This window comes from Apis cerana, linkage group LG3 (genome assembly GCF_029169275.1).
Source record: "Apis cerana isolate GH-2021 linkage group LG3, AcerK_1.0, whole genome shotgun sequence".
Taxonomy (NCBI): domain Eukaryota; kingdom Metazoa; phylum Arthropoda; class Insecta; order Hymenoptera; family Apidae; genus Apis; species Apis cerana.
In genome coordinates this window covers 6,196,272-6,216,430 of record NC_083854.1, presented here as the reverse complement: position 1 = coordinate 6,216,430, position 20,159 = coordinate 6,196,272, and the positions used below count along the sequence as shown (strand labels likewise).

Genomic DNA, 20,159 nt, shown 5'->3' with positions numbered 1-20,159 from the left:
CAATTATTAAAATATACGAGAATATAGACTGGCAATCAATATAATCACTAGATATATTAATATCTCATTTCAAAATGTTCATTGTTCCTGCCATTATAGCTTGACTATGGTAAAACATTTTATTACAAATTTATTACTCTAAAATTTCACATTGATTTCGTCTCATCGAATTAATTATCACGCGTATTAACTCTCCTATCCCAGAAATAGAATATTTTATTGCAAATTCTGATAAATTTTAATTCTTATTTGCAATCTCAAAAAAAAAACTGGCTCTCGAAAAATACGTAACCGAAAAAGAAATCAGACCTCATAAATCCTATACAACCAATTAAAAATTTCCAATCCTCTAACAAACGGATCAATCTCAATCTCAATCGACTAACCTTCTCGAACCTGTTGTTCTTTTTCTCTTTCAATAACTAATCTAGCTAATCAAAAAAATTCACCGCTATTCGTGGCAACGATTTACAGAGGGTGGTAGAGGAGAAACGGGGGGAGGAGGATGACAGGAGGCGGTAAGTTTGGGAGGAGGGTGGCAAGAGAAGTAGAGCTAAAACAGAGCACACACATCGAGACGTGAAACACAGCCCCAGGGGCGAAAAGTCAAATGCACTAGAGAACCACAGTCGCATGAGCCACGAGTAAAGCAACAGTGATTAGGTGTGTGTAGATTACTCGCTACTCCTCTTTGCCAATTACGCGTGGTAACATCAACGTTCCCGGGACCAGGCAAATGGTAATCGTCGGACGGTTTGGTAATTTTGATCTATCCCCCTCGTCGAAGGGGTTGGAAGGCTCGTCCAACCACATTCTCCTCGACGAGGAGAAATCACCCGGCCGATCCTCTTCAACTTCGAAAGGATTCGAAGGATGTACGGGGTTGTTCGAGAGGGATTGATGCTGGATTTATGCGAAAGATTCCGAGTATCTTCGTTTCCATTCTCAAATGATTTTTAATAATTTGTTCCCTGGGAATTTATATCCGTCGAGTAGTTGAACGAGCGATTAAAATTTAAAATTTTTCTTCGATTTTATTCGTCGAAATTTTATCCGTTTGCTTATTTATTTATTTTGTAGAAAAAAATTTACCATTATCTGTATGATTTTTGGTACATAGAAAATTATGGTATTTTCAAAAATATTTGGTACACAAAAAAATTGTATCCACTATCTAAATGTTTGAATAATTTTTTTCTATGAAATAAAGCGACGGAATTTCGACTATTTTTCATATACACGTATATACAATGTCGAGTATTTTCATTCTTCTTTTCGACTCGTAAAATATTAATATTGTTAAGCAAATATTCGAACAATTTCTCATACATGAAATTCTATTACCAAGTATTTCAATAACTTAGAAATTTTGTTGAAATTTGCCAAAAAAGATTCGTCCAACTTCTAATCCAAACTATCATTAATAAACAAAACTTGATTCAAAAAATTTCATCGACTTTTTTTTCCTTTTTATTTTTCATTCTACTCGTCATTCCACAAAAATAGAACTCGGAATCTTTCGTCGTTTCAAACAAGATAGTTTCAAATTCAATTAACAGAAGGATGACTCTATTAATTCCAAGGTGCGATAACCGGAAGTTCGTTGCCGTTGACGAGCAACCAACGTGTTCCTGAAGCGGTAACAAAATGCATTCTCTGCTGGATATAATAACAATTAGTATACAACGTTCTCGCTACACAGATAGATCGAAAAACTCGCAACTTCCAAAAAACTGAACTGGGCCTCGTCACAGCTTGTTGTGTCGATCATAATCCATGCACTAAGAAACGATTCGTTCCAGAAATAACAATCATAATTATAATAATGACGATGATGATGATAATAATAATAATAATTAATAATAATAATAATAATATAACGATCGTACGAAAACCATTCAACAAAAGAAGAAAAAGAAAATAGACAAAGAAAAAAAAAGAGAATGAAACGTAAGATAGACAGAAGATATATTCCTAGCAATGTGAAAAAAAAAAGAAAAAAAAAAAGAAGAAGAAGTAGATGCAAAGAGTTAGTATTAAAAAACATGAGCTTCTACATGATGTTTTTACATGTCTCTCGAAAAGAACGATTAAGAAATAAATAAAACAAACTACCTATCGAAAGATTAATATAGATCGAGATGAAAAAAAAAAAAACATACGCAAAACGTTCAATTCGATCGATCGCGATTAAATGTATACTTGTGTTTTGTCTTCGTGTATGTACGTGTTTGCTCGTTTATACATAGAGACGATAAGAATATTGTTTCCCTATTTTTTTTTCCATTTAAAATCACGTTGATTACACTAATTTAATTTCTGATTTTCAATAATAAATTTTAAAACAAGATTTAGAATTTTTGGATAACATTGGTTATCAAATATTTTCGTCACACTATGATAATATATTTACAGATAAATATAATGAAATTCTAACGAAATTAAACGAGCATGGACCCGAAAGAATATCGCGTTATCGCGAAATTTCAAATTTCTCTTATTTCCTTGAATAATATATCGATCCCAGCTTTTCATTTTCCCTACTTTCTCTTAATCAAAGAATAACTTTATCCACTCCACGATTATTTTACTTATATCCCACTTATTTCGAGTTCGATAACTCGCGAGATCTTACGGTTCGTAGACCAAACACAATCGTCCCGATCGATCGAGAAAGAAAAACACCATCCTCGAGAACCACCCCCGCGAGCAATAATCCGTTCTTCCCCTTAAGGATCCGTTTATCCGGTGTCTTTCGTTCAACGTAACGAAACCGTGAAAATAAAAATAAAAACAAAAAAAAAAAAAGGAAAAAACAAGAAGGAATCAACGTTCCCTTCTTCTCGAAGATTTGATTCATACGTGATGTTTAAATAATAATAAAAAAAGAGAGAGAGAGAGAGAAACGAAAAAAGAAGTAAAAAAAAGAAAAGAAAAGAGAAAAATTAAGACAGCTACGAAAGAAGAAAATACACGTCGTTTCTTTTCCCTTTTCTGTCTGTTTTCCAAGGAGAAAGGATTATCTGTCGAGCTTTCAAAAAAGCGCACCCCTTCGAGGGGGGTGACTACTAATTGCTGGCGGTGCTTGCACGCTCAGCGGTAACTAATTAAGGCTACGCACTGAGACTAATTAGTGAATGCCAGGCTAAACAACCAGTAAGTAAGGTGAACATTATATATATATATATGTATATATGTATATATATATATACATATATATACATATATATGTATACATATATATGTATACGTATAGATGTACTCGTGTCTGCTGGAAATAAAAAAAAAGAAAAAAAAAGAAAAAGAAAAAGAAGAAAAGACACCGCGGACGGCGACGAGGCTCGCGCGTTTGATCTTCCGACATTTGGAAAAAGTTTCGAGATATATATCTGTATAGATGTATTTTTAATTTTGGAACATAAGGAACGAGGGAGCTGTATCTTGTAAAATATTATTTATGAGAAAAAGTTAAATTTTTTGCAATATTCAAATGGAAGAATATAATATCGAAATCTTCGAATTTTCCTCATTTTGCATCGTATTGGAAAAATTTGGAAAGTATATTGTTTGGTAATTTTTGCGAAAGATTGCGAAAGATGGATGAAATCGTTTGATTTTTCTCATAGATGGTATTTTGAAAAATTCAGCTTTGTCAAAGAGGAAAAACGAGTAGCGAGCGACGTGACCGAGGCGATCGGCGTCCGAACGATGCGATATACGAGAATTAATTAGTTACCACTAAATCAAAGGCGGCACTTGTCGAGCATGCAGCAACCTTCGCCCGGCCAAAAAATTACTGTCATGTCTCTCGCCAACTAACACACCGTGCCACGATCCAATAACATTAATCAATGACAACAGTTCCAAAAAAAAAAAAAAAAAAAGGAAAAAGAAGAGGGAAAGAAAAAAAGAAAAAGTGAAAATATCAACATATAAATCTGAAGAAAAATATATGGAAGAAAAATAGCGAAGTACATATATCGTGAACGATATGAACGATAAAAACAAAAATGAGGAGATTTAAAAGAGGAAAAAAGGAAAAAAATAAAAATGAAACGAAGGAAAGATATTAAATCGCGCCGCCATGGCAGCTTGTCTCGAAATGAAAAAAAGGAAAAAAAAAAGAAAAAAAGAAAATAATAATAAAATAAAACGAGCGTCAGAATTCGAGAGAACGTTACTGTTACAAGAGAAAAGAGCGAGAACACAGAGGGGGAGGGAACCTTAATTGAAAAAAAGATAACCTTGTGTTCTCTGATAAGAGATAAAATTAAAAGAAGAAGAAGAAAAAAAAATTGGAGGAAGAATAAAATCAACGAAAGTAATAACAGGAACGAATAAAATGAAGCGGTTCTCTGGTAGACGGCATGCTTCTCTCTTCCCCCTCGTTACATTCTTTCTCGCGGATGCCTTTAAAAAACGCGAGCAATTAGCCAGTACAACTTGCATTAACGATTCCGCCTCTCTCTCTTTCTCTCGATCCCTTTCCTTTCGTTATATTCTTTTCTTTTCTTTCTTTCTTTCTTTTTTTATCTCTATCCGTTCTATGGGGAAGATCGGTTGAACGAGAGACATTGTTAGAACACGAAAAACGGATGAATAACAAGCTGAAGTAGAAAGAGAGAAAGGCGAGGAACAACGAAGAGAACAAACAAGACCAAAAACTAAAGGGGACTTTTTTTAAGAAAAAAAAAAATATATATATATATATATTAAATGAGATAGAGTGAAGAAAAATTAAAAGAAAATGAATTAAAAAAAAAAAAGAGAAAAAGAAAGAGAACGTACGTGTAAGATACACTAGGAAACGCAAGATCGTTTCCGCAATCCATACTACTCAGCTCTCGTACGTGTACGTAGGTGCAAAATATATAATATGTATAGTAATCTGTACGACTGCCAGGACGGACGTACCATAACACGTGAAATTATAATATAATAATAAGGTATAGTATCGTATGTATCGGTACGCACGCATCATAGAAATAACAATTTTCCGTAGAAAAAAATAATATTAACAATTTAAGCGAACGATTAAAAACAGATATTGATATTTCTTTTTTTATATTATATACTCCTTTTTTCTTTAAGAAATTTTTAACGATGACGTGCATACGAATACATACGAATTATCGTTACGTATATTTAATATAGATATATGTACGGTATATATATATAATAATATATATATATGTAATATATTCACACAGGTGAATCTCATATGAAGGCAAGCCAAGGCCACGACATGAGACGTGCAAATTAAAAAAGGTAATAATTATTAAAAAAAGAAGCAAGTAAAAAATTCTCTCCCAAAACCGCTTTCCAACCACAACCAAGCACAACCACAGGCAAGGTACGGGCCTTTGTCAACGAGACAGTCATCAACCAGTGAATAATGTGGCGCATTACCGTGATTATTATATATATGTAATATAGTAACAATTTGAAAAATCTATATATATATATATATAAATAATATATATATGTATATATATATATATGTAATGTATGTATATATATATAGATATATCGATATATATATATACGTATGAAATACGAAAGATGGGTTAATTCAATGTGGTTTCTGGTGGATGGATTTGGGCAAGAAGAGGAAGTAGATAGAAAAGAAAGGAACAATTAAGGAGGAACGATTAATAATTACGTGTATAATAGGAGCCAGTGACGAGCACCGTCAATGGGTGATCGTTAATGCGACTATTGTTTAACGACAATGGTCGATATTAATTCGTGGCAATTCTGTTAAAAATCGACGAGTAGCTTGATCTTGAAAACCGTAATGACGGATCGGTGCTGGCTGATGGATGATCGTTTAACGAGATATTTTTAATTTCTTTCTTGAGTGATAAAAAGAAAAATTGTCGTTATTTCGTTGACGATGTGTTTTGGACACTCGATGATTTGGAATTAAAAGTTAAAAAAAAGTTAATCTAGAAATTATTATCGTGACAGAGCGAAGTTTTAAAGTCTTTTAGCCTCTCCTAAATTTTTTTTTCTACTTCTGAATATCCGAGATGGGTTAATTTATCTGCATGCCACGTTAAATATGAAAAAAGCTACTAAAATTTGTTCAAACTATATATGCTATATATATACACTACCATTTTGAAAAAAATATATGTTAATCAACAACAATAACAACAACAACAACAAGTAGATTAGAAAAAAAAAAGAAACGTATGTTCGGATGCTGTGCATTAATCATCCCCAAAAATGTCTAAATTGCTAAAAACTTGTCATTCCCCCTTACAATTCCACCCTTGAAAAATCCCCACTGAGACTACTTGGCACAATCCACTACGACGACAAACCAGAGTGTCCAAATCATCCACTGTTTCCACACAAAAGACCAGCACTGATGCGCCAGACGCGTCGTCGCAAGTGTCACTGAGAATGAACTCGAGACTTGCTTGGTATTATTCATTAAAAAAAGAAAAAAAAAAGAGAGAAAAAGGAAAAAAAAAAGATCATGACACGTGTGAAATAAAAAAAAAAAAAGAAAAGAATGAGACAGAGTGCTTTTTTTTTAACGAGACTGGTGGTGTTTGCGAGCAGTATTTGTAAGCCACTGATTCGGCCGGGATTAATCGATTAATCGAGTACAAAAAAAATTAGGAATTAGACAGCCAGGGATTGGAACGAGAGATGGGATGAGAATGGAGAGAGAAAGAGAGAGAAAGAGAAAGAGAGAAAGAGAGAAAAAAGAGAGATCGATGTGACAATGGGTACAAAAAGTATACGAGGATATATAAAGGTAGGCACAGAGCGATGGGTTAATGTAGTAATCGTTACGCTAAAAATTAATCAAATCATACGAATTATTACGTACGAGAATACCTCATGCTTTTACCACCGGACAGAGGAAACCCTAGAGACTAAAAGCTAGCACAGGCGAGACTCGTATAATATATATAATTGTTTCTGTTTAAAAAATTTGTTTTGCATTCGACACTAAGAAATAATCCCGACCTTTCTCCTTCTTTTTCCCCGCGTAATGGCGTCCGCTGCCCTTCGACTATCCACTCGTATCCGTTCCCCGTTTCCTGCCAAAGGGGAATACTCAAGATGGCGGCCTTGGAGAAAAAGAGGATCGCGATCACAGTTGCGTCGATCGTCGCTATGAAGTTTCTTATCGTTTTTTTTTTCCTATCCTTCTCCTCCTTCTCTACTTTCACTTCTAGAGTCTATCTTGCGTCTCTTATTATCGATTTTCTAATGTACGTATGTTATTGTGGCATATTTTTTTTTTTTTTTACGTGTCGTCAATGTTGAACCCTTTCTTTAAATTATTCTTCCCTCCGATCCTTGCCTTCTCGTGTCTTTTTTTTTATTTTCGCCATTTTGCTTTTTTTTTTTTAGAGAATCGTACCTTCACGCTCGATACCGCTTCTGGTATGTGGGAAAGACGTCCAGCTTCCGCTTCTTGACAATTTTCGCCCTTCGATAACCATCTTCCATTTTCCACGAGTCCTCCTTGCGCTCTTCTTTCCAACCTCTCAGCCACTTTCCACCGCTCTTGACCTTTTGCCGCGCGAACGAGCCATCCTTTCCTCGAGAATAGCTTCGTGCGTTCGATATCGCGTTTCATTCCCCTTCCCTTTTCCCAAGAAAATTCATGGAAAGAACCTCGACAAATTTTCGCGTTGAGAAAGAAAACGCGAAAATCTCACGACTTTCGTTCAATAAATTTAAAGTTGTAACGAAACTATTTTTTTCTTTTTCCTTTTCTCTTCACCACGCGCACTTATCGTTTTATCGCACGGATAAATTTCTCCTTTTTTTCTCGTGGTATCTCGATATCCCAAAGCTTCGAGGATAATATTATCGAACAGCGAGCAACGTGTAAAATCTCGCGATTTTGTCGAATACACGAAGCTACCAACTCGTAGGCGAGACAGCTTCTTCGTATTCCCTCCTCCCGTTTCTTCCACACGGGTGTTGTTGTTGTATCGTGTTCGTCTATACGTGTTCCTGGATGGGCACGTGCACATCGACGATGCACAGCAAACAACGATCGTGGCTTGTAGCAGCAGTGAATCGTAAGAGTCGATAGAGAGCAGGAAACGACACAGAGAGAACGTGAGAACACGGAAGAAAGACGCGATTCTTTTTTTTCTTTTCTTTCTTTCTTTTTTTTTTTCAACGATTTTAAAAATGCGTTACGTGTGTGAAGAAAGGTGGTATACACGTGGCATGCAAACGGTGAACGGGGTTTCTGGTATACGGTTGTCGAGCGTGTCGAACAAGCTTTAGGGGACTCTCGTCGAACGATACAACGTTGCTTTCATATATATAAATCCATTTTTGTTTTTTAATACTTTTTTTTTTTCAAGGAATTTGAAATTTTCGTTGACGATTTATCGCTCGACAAGGCCCCAAATATCTACATCCGGGTTACAATCGAGTTCGGGTTTCTTTTTGTCGCAGTGTTATTCACTGAAAGCTAAACGCCACTAAATCAAGACCAAAAAAAGCCTACTGCATGCATTCCTTCGAAATCTATGCTCTTTCACGTGACCTGATTAAATTAATTTCTACAACGGAGAATAGATACACGCATATATATAGTATATATATACATATATATGCTCGACTCGAAATTTAATCGATTTTCGATTGATCCTTCGGAAAATAATAATAATGATAATAATAATAATAATAATAATAATAATAATAATAATGAAAATAATAAGAAAAGAATTTTAAGGAACTTTAAAGAAGGAAGGAAACAGATATATAAATATAACTTTTCCGCGTTCGTGATTAAGAAATCACGATCTTTCTCTCCTATTTTAATAAGGTTTGATTTGAATAACTAATAAAAGAAATCGGGGAAAAATTTGAAATAAAAATTATTCAATCGGAAGTGTATTTTGCTTAAGAAGGTAAATGAAACGAAAGGACAAAGAGTACGAAGTTCCAATGACGAGATTGGATCAAGAGAAACGAAAGAGAGGGGGATAAAAGAAGAAAGATAAAAAGTTTAGGAGAAGGAACGAGCGATGCATGCCACGTAATCGAATCTCGAAAAATGGACAGTGAGAATTCTTCGTGTTCTTTTGATAAAGTAGAAAAAGTTCTTCTTTATTGCCTGGCTGGAAAACATATTAAATCGTTTTGGCATTCTTTCGAAATGAACATGTTCTTTTCTTCAAATACCCCGCGAATACCGTTTCTCGAATTTCTTGACGATAAAAAAATCATCCACGGATAGAGATATTCCTTGCTTTTACAAAGAATTTATTAATTATTCATAAATTCGTTAAAATTTCGAATTTTAGAAACTTTCTAAAAACTCGAAGACATCCCAAATAATTTTTATTCAACATTTATTCTTTCTGGAATCTTCTTATCGTCAAGTAATAATATTTCCAAAATTTTTCGCAAAACTATCCATCTAATTCCATCTTCTTCGAAACACTCGAAACTCGCACGCATCGAGATCAAATTTCCACTCTGCCAAGGCTACCAATTACTTCTTAAGTCAAGAACTCGACCGATTCGTTTAATTCCCTTTTACAACATTCTTTCTTATTGTGTCGCTTCTCTCTTCATCCATCTTCCTCTCTCTCTCCCTCTCTCTCTCCGTTGCGTGCTCTCTCCATTGTCACTTCTCATCTTTCCACCCATTTCCAGTCATCTTCTTCCCTCTTATAGCTCATCGCTTTCGATCGTTTTCGAGCTTCGTCGATTCTTCACCCATTTTAACATTTTTAATTGCGAATCGACACATTCGGAAACGCGAAGTGGTGCACGCTTCTCGACAGAGAAAAAACAGAGGGATACAGGAGAACACAGTGTCAAAAGAGGAAACGATGCACCACTTCGCAATTCCATTCTTACGTGTTACGCGCTCGTTCGATTCAATGTTTGAAAATCTGTTTGAAAATCTGTCATCTCGATAGTAATACTCGTTCTCGTTCCTTCTAGGGAACGACATCTAAGAGTCACGAACGCGAGCCAACGTGCACAGAATGATGAAAAAGAATTGATCGATTCATCTGGTGGATTATACGCTTGAGAATTGTATTTTGTATCCGCAATTGATGGTTGCCTTGCTTAAAAAATTTTGTAATATTATTTAGATATCTTTTATTTTTGAACAGTTGTTAATTTTTGATTATAATTCCTGAATTTTTTCCAAAATTGTCTCGAGTTGAATAAAATATGGTGTTAATTTAAAAAAAATTTAATATTTATATTCATACATGTATATATATATGTTAAAGTTTAACTCTTGCTTAAATTAAAAAACTTCATCCTGACTCTTTTTTCCCTTTATCGTTGGCACACTGTCATCATAATCTTTTCTTGTTATAACGTATAACAATGTAGAAAGATTAATCGATACTTCGTTAAAACACTTAGCAACTCATTAAGGCCATCCAGATCGGCGACGAATTCTTTTTCCCTTAAACTCGATACAAATTTTCTCGGCGTATATATCTCGGGCACGTTGGCGGTTATAATCACACTCGATTCAAGGAACATTTATTATTATTAAAACAAGTGATTTCTCTTAAAAAAAAAAAAAAGACACGTGTGGAATGTCCATGTACACTACAAAAGGTAACTCTCTTACGATCACTAGAAATAATACCCTGCATCGAATCATTTCTAAGTAAAACCATTTAAAACGTAATACATAATAATACAAATACGTCCAAAGTACAAACGTTAATGCTAAAACGAGAAACGTGGAATGTCGTAAAAATACTTTCCAATACCCTGTAAGTTCCGTGACTAAAGCTAACCTTACAATTCTAATCGAATCCGCGAAGGCGATCGCGTGGAAACATCAGCGAGAACAAAAATGAGACGTCAAGGACGTCGTTTCTCAACATCGATCGTTCGATGCCTTCTTTACCGATCGTTGGTTAAATAGAACCATTTAACTTGTATCATGTTCCCGCTGAAGTTTCTTTCGCGATGGAAAATCGTTCTTCAGCGAACGAGGAATGATTATGGAAGGGCAGAGGCTCGCTCTGTCTCGGGTCGACCTACCACTGACCGATAGACGCTACCCACTTTGGCCTTTTTTTCTCTTTCTATTATTTTAATTCACGATTTTTAATATATCTTATCTCGTACTGAATACATTGATTTCGATTGATGCACATGAAATTTTGTTTTTGTTTTTTTTTTTTTTAAATTCGCTGAGTTATATATCAGAATGTATAAACAAAATTTGGAATAATTTCTCTTAAAGCAATAAATTTATATCCTCTATATGGATATTTGAATTATCAGTTTCTTTTGATCTTAGAACGTCGTTGCACATTTTCTTTAATATAAACTCTCTTCGAAATATTTATTTAAACGATAACGTAACATATCTTTTGACAATACATACAAGATTAATTCTAATTAATTAATTTCATATGCATCAAGTAGGCAATATCAACGTAGAAAATTTTCGAAAAAACATTCAAAAAAAAAAAAAAAGAAATATCTTTGAGAAGAGCAGTTTAAACTTCAGACGATCATGCTCACCGGGAGAACAGAATTTCTTTCTTTTTTTCAATGATTTCCGCTTCTTTTTTCCGCCTCTATCTCGGCGAGAAACCACGAATTGCTCCTTTTCACGATGTAGCAAACACTTTCGTGCTTGCTTGTGCGTATACATATACATATGTATGTGTTTGTGTAAGAGAGAAAGACGTGGGATCAGGGTCTGGTGTATGAGCACGAGCTCTCCCTCGTACACAAGGGGTCAAGGGAAGACGAGTGAGTAGAAGAGTTTGAGAGAAAAAAAAAAAAGAAAAAAAAAGAAGAAGAAAAAATACAATATATATATGAGAATAAATACTTCAACAAGTAGAATAAGACAGTAGTTCGCGAGCTGGTTGAACGACGAGCAATTAGTTGTAGGTAAATAAAGTCTGTACACCCACCTTGGTTCTGCTGGAATCATCGAGAACCCTAAAAAAAAAAAGAGGGTCGGGCAGAGCGTGGGGGAGGGGAGGTCAAGAACGGAGCCTTTTTCGCGAGGACCATCTAAGGGTCAGTGCTAGACCTGTGGTAACCCGTGAAAACGACACGGACAAAAGCAAATTTAACATTTTTTCACAAGTGTGTGGAAAATCGTGTCTTCGAGTCGAGTCGAGCAATATTTAAATTTCTTTTAGAAACTCTCCTCGTGAAATTTTTCTACCTCTCTTTCATCTCTTCTATTCCACAGACTCGACTCTACGACACGCAAAGTACCATTTTCTCTAAGAGACAACGCTCGCTGGCTACGAGTCAGCGAAGTTGGTGGGAGAAAAATAGCGATCGAAAAAAAAAAAGAAAAAAAATAAGAGGAAAAAAAAAAAGTAGTAGCAGCAGTATAAGAGCAATCGTGAATCGTGGAGATACAGATACTGTCCCTCCCTCGAGAGGGACCCGAGTCTCTCCCTAGTGGCTGTCTTTTCTTTCGGTTTTTTTTTTTATGTTGGCTTGGTCGTGGTGTGTTGGCGGCTGTTGGGAAGAAACAAACGAAAATGTGAAACTTTTCTTTTCTTTTCTTTTCTTTTTTTGGTTTTTCACTGTCTGTCGCGATTACTCCGAGCACACGGTTGTCGGCTCGGCCGATGAGTTTCGTTGATCGTCTCTCTCATTCTCTCGGCCGTCATCACTGTCGCCGCCTTTTTCTTGGCATCGCCTTCAGGAGAACCCGTGGCAATTCTCACGGATCTCGAAGTAGAGATTCAGCAGTGCCGATTCCGGCACGTCGTGGAAGCACCTACCCTCTGGCCATTGTACGCATACTGAAACACAAAGAACACACACGCGGGTCAAGTTTTGGGGATATAAAGCAGCCTCGGGATGCTTCTTCCGTTCTAACGTTCGAGATTGAGGGGATGTATATCCCCTTTCTTCTCGATTTTATGGAGAATTTGGAGAAACACCCCCTTTGGAGTATTTTCTCGATGTAATCGTGTCGTTACACACGATGTAAGTATTGATAATTGATCTATTGCGATAATATGTAACAGAATTGGAACGAGTTGTAAGCGGGAGAGGATTGAATTTTAAAAATTGCTCGCAGATCACAGTATTAATTAAGCAACTGAAAATTTGAAAATTTCTATCAAAATAAAACTATATGAACATCTTGTATATTTAAATTCTATAATTCTCACTTTCTGTTTATCTATCACTGTTATTTGAACGGAACAACTATCATCACGTGTTTATATCGATATTAATTATAGCAATTATTAGTTCCCTTTTTTTAGATCAGTAATAAGAAATCGTGATTGAATCAGAAGTGGAATAGGAGTGAAATGAAACGTTGAATTCGCGTAAGTTTGACGGGTTAGATATCAGAAAAATTGAATTTGTACGGAGAAATCTTCGCGCAAAATCTCTGCTGGATCGCGTCGAAAACGGGACAAGATACAAAGAGGAACGTTCGTTCCTGTTGAGATTCTGATCGATTGCTCTCTATTTCAACGAAACTGGGAAAGGATGCCGGTAAGCGACGACCAAGTGCGTTTTCTCACGAAAGTAAATCCTTCTTCGAGGGAATCGTTCGAGGGGGAGAAGGATCGTCCCACGCTATAAATTATCCGAGTGTCGATATCAGCGCGAAGTATTTCGATGGATTGCTCTGCTGGTCGACGCATTCGTCTTCTTTATCGAAGAATTTGTTGTTATCCTTATTTCCTTCTTCTTCCTCTTTCAAGAAAAGAAACATCACTTTCGAAGATTCGATAAAATTTGATGAATCGAGATGTTTCCTTCTACTTTGTACAAATTTTTATTTTTTTTTATAATTCTAATAGCAATATGCCATGGATATTGTATGCATATTGATGATACGGCTTATTATTTTGCCCCAAGATTTTGCAGGATTATTTAGAAAATTAATAATCGATGGTATCGATATAGCTAATTTAATTAAACGTATGCTCTCGGCGAATTTATTAATCGACCTAAATTTCCAATCTAATTCCAATATTACAAATGAAAAAATCGATAGAGAGATCAAGTGCAGAGATCCAATTAATTTCACCACCAAAACTGGAAACATCAATTTCTGATAATATAATAATAATTTGAACACGATTCGATCCAACAAATATCACGTATAATACGAATAAACAATAATCGAATTAATTGTCGCCTTTTTCCAGATGAAAAGTGTACTATTCAAATGTAAAATTAATACGTAACTGAAAACGTCATTCGTGTCAAATTCATGTTCGTTTTTCATTCCTTATTATTTTTCGAGCAAAATATTAACAACATAATTTAATAGTACAAAAAAAAATTCGTTTCATATTTTTCTAAGTAAGTAGCAGCTGCTATTTCTTCCTTCAAATTTACGTATTACGAAAGAAAATGATACGACACAAGGGACACAAAATTGATATCACGGTGTGTTAGTTTTTTTTCTCTTTTTTTCATGAAAATGGGAACGAGCATGGATTTATCGTTGCTTTTGAACAGAAGGGCCGGGATAAATTACGCGAAACACCGTACCAATTTCGATCGGCATTTGTAATTCGGATTGCATCGGCCCTTCAACAGGCCGATAATGGAATTTCAAATAAAAATGAATGGCCTCCCTTCGCATTGCTTACATGGAGGGAGGAAGGGAGAGAGGATAACGTTTATTCGCGGATTTTTCATCCGACCCAGTAAAAATCCATCAAAAATCCCGATATGGATTCGAATGGCGCAAAAATTGGCGGGGAATTGTTTCCGATTTTAATTCGCGCGTGGAAGAATATTTTGCGCGGAAAAAGGATCGAAATTTGACAATTTGAGATTTTTTTTCTTCTTTTTTTTATTAATCCTAAGTTAATAAAGTATAGATTATTATAATTTTTGTACACACGGATATCCTCCTCTATTTGAAAATAATTTTCAATTTTCCAAAGAGCAAATCATCACAGAACAAAGGGGCTATTCCAAAGTTGGTTCTCTCTCGATCGAAATCACACGAGAGGGAGAACACTTATCGATAAGCTTATTAAAGAACGATAATTCAATGCGATGTTACTTAACAAGTTTCGAACACGATGACCATCATTGACGAGCTAACTGTCTCTCGGGAAGAATGAATCGTGGAATCGCGTGCAAGATGGCTGTATCTTTAGAGGGAACGAAACGGAAGGTGGCGAATTATTCGTCCTTAACCTGTGTCTAAATTGGGGGGAGAGGGAAGAGGCTAAGTTTCAACCACGGATGACCTACGAACCGACACGCTATCCAAAGCAGAGTCGCACAAAGAATCATCTGCATATCTTTGTCTAATTTAAATCTCAATTCCTCTCCTGCTCGATAAACAACTGTTATGTCGTGTTTTACCTGTTACGTGGCTCGCACGCGACTAATAGACACCGAAGGTCATCATCTTTGACGTACTGGATGGATCACGTAACACCCACCCCTCAATTATCCTTAGCTATTAGCGGATCGAATCAAAATTTTTCTTATCGTGACGTTTCATTTTATCTATCCTATTTTCTTTTGACAATAAATTTTCAAGGTTATATCGTTTTCGCGAAATATAATTCTTTGTCACGAAAGAAATAAAAATTTCCTTTCAACAGTGTATCATTTTTAATCCTGATCTGATTTTCCAAACTGAATTTTTACCTCGCGATACTAGGTAATAATAATTAATGAAGAAAAGATTTTTATTCCAAGTTTAATTTCAAATCCTATCCAAATTTTATTTAAATTTCGTTTAAAAGTGTGTAAAAGAGAGTATTATTCAAATTACAAAAAAGACAAGTATAAAATTTCTGAGATACATTTAAATTAGATTGGAGAAAGTGAATTATACCATTTAATTTTATCCTTGTCGAACAATCACTCGATATTTGATTATGTAGGAGAGAATCTCTGATGAACATAATTTGAAAAGGTAATGCAGTTTGATTATATTTCCGTTTTTTTCCTTTTACCCGACTCGACTAAATGCAAATCTTTGGAATACAAATTCCAAGTGTCTTCGTTCCTATTTTGTATTCTGCAGTAGGGCCATAAGTATTCAATGTTAAACTCTCTCGGATCGAGACCGATACTCTTGGCACAGTTTGCATCCGAGCACGATTCTCGCGCTCGGTTTCGTTTCATCGCTTCTAAGAAAGCATCGTTTCTCTTTAAAGCAAGCTCGATTCGAAAAAGGAAGCGGGAACATTCGTAGCCGAAATACTTCGGCCCTATTGAGAAGAATATTTTCAATCGAGAAGAATATTTTTCGTCTTCTCTATGATCAGCAGAATGCATGCTTCTCTGTGAGATTCCTTTCCAACCGTTTTCTAAATAATAATAATAAAACGACCGTATTTACGGAAAGCTTCGAGAATAACGAGGCATATCTTTCTTTTAAAAAAAATTATTATTTGGTAGCATCCTTTTTTTTTTTATTTTATCCCATAAATTTTCAAATAAATCGTTAATTTCCTCGAAGTCGAAATGAGAAAATTACGGAATTGAACATCACGACTAATTAATTAATTAAACACATCGGAATATTTTAACTTGAGCAAGACAATACGCTTCTGTTTCCTCTCATAATTCCAATTCTATTCTATATATTATTCCTGCACCTGCATATTCGAATTACTACAATATTTACTTAACTACGTTAAATTTCTCCACTGGCAACCAACAGAGAGAGAGAGAGAGAGAGAAAGAGAGAAAAGAAATATAAAAATTTCTCTTCTCGAACAGACTTGACTACTTTCTCGATCGTATTCAAAGATACCACCTTCGATGATTAAAATAAAAATATTTCCTCAAAAATTCTAATTTCCATCCCATACGATATTTCACCTGGTAACGTATCCTCCTCACTGCACGTGCACCATTTCGATCTCGATCCTCGGGAGAGAGAAGCACCGAGCAGCACCACCGTCTCGTTTCCTCTGAAGCGACACGGAACAGCCCGTTTCCTTTAAAATTACACGAGGAACAGAGGCCGTGCAAACATATTACGGAAACAACGGGCGACGCAGTACATACAAACGGGAAAGTGGCGTTACGTGGTGTGTTTTCGCGAGGGTACGTTTCACCCACCCGGTTCCGTTTCATCGTAAATTTCCCTTGGCCGACAGGAAACGTACCGGCCGTCGACGAAACGTTGGAGTCGTGCGGTGGGTATAGAAAGAAAGGGGAAAGGGAGGGGGGAAAAAAAGGAAAAGGAAAAGGATTGTCCGTTTTTTTTTTTTAAAAACGTACGGTTCCTAAATTTTTCGCGTCGATGAGAGGCAACTTCTGTTGCGGTGATCGAATAGTAATGGCGTGAAAATTTTTATTCATTGTTTCGAATTGTTAAATTTTTATCAAATTTCGTTTTAGAGACGCGACGAAGCGTAATAGTGAAAGTTTGAGATTTTTTTTTTTTGACTTGTGCCGGAGCCTCTTGAGGTAAATTAGATTTCTTAAACTGTGTGTAAATTATTTGGAATGTAGCCGGTTTTATGAAGTATTATTTTATTATGCAATTATATGGATAATGTTTTCGAGAGGCGCGAGAGCAGTGTATTAATTTTTTAATATGAAAGAAAAAAAAATTAACAATTTAATAGAGTTTAATTTTATCCCTGGTCTCAAGAAACTCGAGAAACAAGTTTCTACTATTCATAAAATATATAACTCGTTGGAAATATAAAATGACATAAAATTACAACGATAATGACGGCTATAAAGTTTAAAGTGACATTAAGCGAAGTTCAATTTGCTAAAGATTTTAAAATTTATATACCTATAAACTGTAAATCTCTACCCTTGTTCAAGCCTCTTAGAGAAGCTATATTACATGCACGAAAATTGAAAAAAAGTAACAATGGAAGGAAAACAATGAACCGAATATCGTTTAACTCGCTTTATATTATTACATATCATTCAAAATAAAATAGATTGACTAAATTTTATTTAACATTTCCCTATCGTTTTCCCTATCATCAAAATTTCAAAAAACGATATCTAGAATCACACACGAGTGTACGCGCTCAGAACATCAAAGAAATTCGAAACATTTTCCAAGAACGATGTTAGTGCAAAGGAACACACTATCCTGCATAACACGCCGACTCAGAACAAAAGTTGAAAGGTCCATTCGACGAAACTGACGCCACGGAAGAATCCATGCCTTTCCTCATGAGTTGAAACTTGTCTAGGGAATATTCGATTTCTCGCCGAATCTTTCCTCGAATGCATCTCGTCGTTCGTGATCCTCCGAGTGACGCGCCAACTTCCGCCGGGAGATCTCTCGCTCTCCATTTGCAAAATTGTTTTCCGTCAACATATCCCGTTTCATACCGAATAACACAACCGGTTTCACTCGGAGCAGAATCGACGAATCGAAGATTCACTATTCGAATATCGAAGTAAAATGAATCATCGAGGAACAACTCCACGGGTCGAGAAAGAAATCGAATTTCGGTAAATGGTATAGAGAGTCGTAAGAAAGAGACTTGTAAGAGAAACGTGGAAACTAGAGAAGTAGATTTCTAGGACGATATTTCTATACCAAACGTTCACTCCTATCTATACAACACTATTTTCAATAAACAGAATTAGCTCATCTTGGTCATCGCATTTTCTTCGATGATGAAAACGAAACGATCTATCAGGAGCAAAGAAATTATTCTTTCTAAATATTATTCGTCCCTCTTGGATTGGATTGGATTTTTTGAAAATTATTCGCTTAAATATCGATCGAAACGAAATCTGGTCAGAGAGAGAAAGAAAGAGATCTAGGTTGTCTTACGGCGTAGAAGATTCTGAAAACGGAACGTGTCCTCGAGGTACAGGCGGCTCTTTCGATTCGAGAAGAGTCTTTGGCGGATGATGATTCGCTTGTCAGTCAGAAATATTCTCTTTGAAACGTTGGTGGGCAACTGTGTAGGGCAAAGGAATCCACGTGCCCCTCGAGGGAAACATGTTCCATAAAACAGCGTGAGGAAAAACGTGACGTCCGTGAGGTCCGTTACTCCGGTAACCCATCGCCGGAGGAAAATTAAAAGTTATCGAGCACCGATGCCTAGGGAAAAGTAGTTACGCCAACCTGACACGTTACCTGGGACCGATGACGTTGGAAGGAAATTCTCTCGATGGAATGGGGGAGAAATTGACGCGCGTAAGATTATATATTGCCTGAAATGTATATTTGGAGATGCTTAACTTTTACAATATTAGAGGAAATTGGAGTTATATTTCTGCTCGATAAGTTTTTATAAACTTTTCTTCTATTCATTCCCATTCATTCTCTATCTCGTGGAAATAAATAGAATTAAATAATAATTATTTTTATTCATTATCAAACTTGTAAAGTTACTTTGATAACATTGCTCGATAATATGAAAAAAAAAGAAGATGTTTGAACGTACCAAGCATAAATATAAATGGCAATTTTCATATAAGAAATAAAAATCAAATTACTTAGTCGCTTATAACTCGAAGAAAACGGGTTTAAGAATAGAGAATTAACGATAAAGGAAAAACATTAAAAACGTAATACCAATCAATTCACAAATACGATATTAAATCGAGTCTTATCCAGACTCGACAATTCGCAGACCGCGAAACGTAAATCCTACCCCCTCCCTCGGGGAAGGGAGAATTTAATTAATTTGGGCGTCATCTAATTTCTCCGCAATAACAGATAACGTCACGGCCGCAATTTCATCGGTATTATCTCGCAACAGCAATTTCCATATCAACGGATTTACGTTTTATTTACGTTTTTCTTTTTTTCATTTTTCGACTCGGCGTTAAAAATTCCCCGAACACAAGATCCTTCGCCAATTTCCATAGATTTTGTACTTTCTTCAAAGCCGGTATTTTATAATGTCGCACAATAACGTCGTCCAATCATTGTCTATTTTACACACGTAAGACGAGAAAGAGTGCTTTCTCGCCGTCGTTGTCGTCCTTTTCTTTTCGAAATGAGATTTTACGCGCTCGAGAGCCATGTCGATGGCGCGACAAAATGGCGCGCGAGCGCGCGAAATACAAAACGAGGAGGAGGCGAGACGCGAGGATAGAATGAAACTTTCAAGACACGGGAAGGCTTTCCCTTGGATGATACATGCGTACGTCGAACGAGACCGCTTGAATATTCACTCTGTCGCCTCTGTTATCCGCTTTGAATACGCGTTTCCGCTATGAACAAAGGAAAAGGTGTGGACAGAAGA

At 35.9% G+C, this 20,159-nt stretch overlaps 1 protein-coding gene across 16 annotated transcripts in view; it reads right to left on the bottom strand.

Moving 5' to 3' along the window:
• The window catches only part of LOC107997269 (RNA binding protein fox-1 homolog 2), a 299,964-nt gene that overhangs the window by 34,447 nt on the left and 245,358 nt on the right, over positions 1-20,159 (bottom strand). For all 16 annotated transcript variants that reach the window (XM_062072506.1, XM_062072508.1, XM_062072507.1 and 13 more), the window contains one exon: positions 12,747-12,767. In XM_062072506.1, coding sequence (XP_061928490.1) covers positions 12,747-12,767 — 21 coding nt within the window. The remainder of the gene's footprint in view (positions 1-12,746; positions 12,768-20,159) is intronic.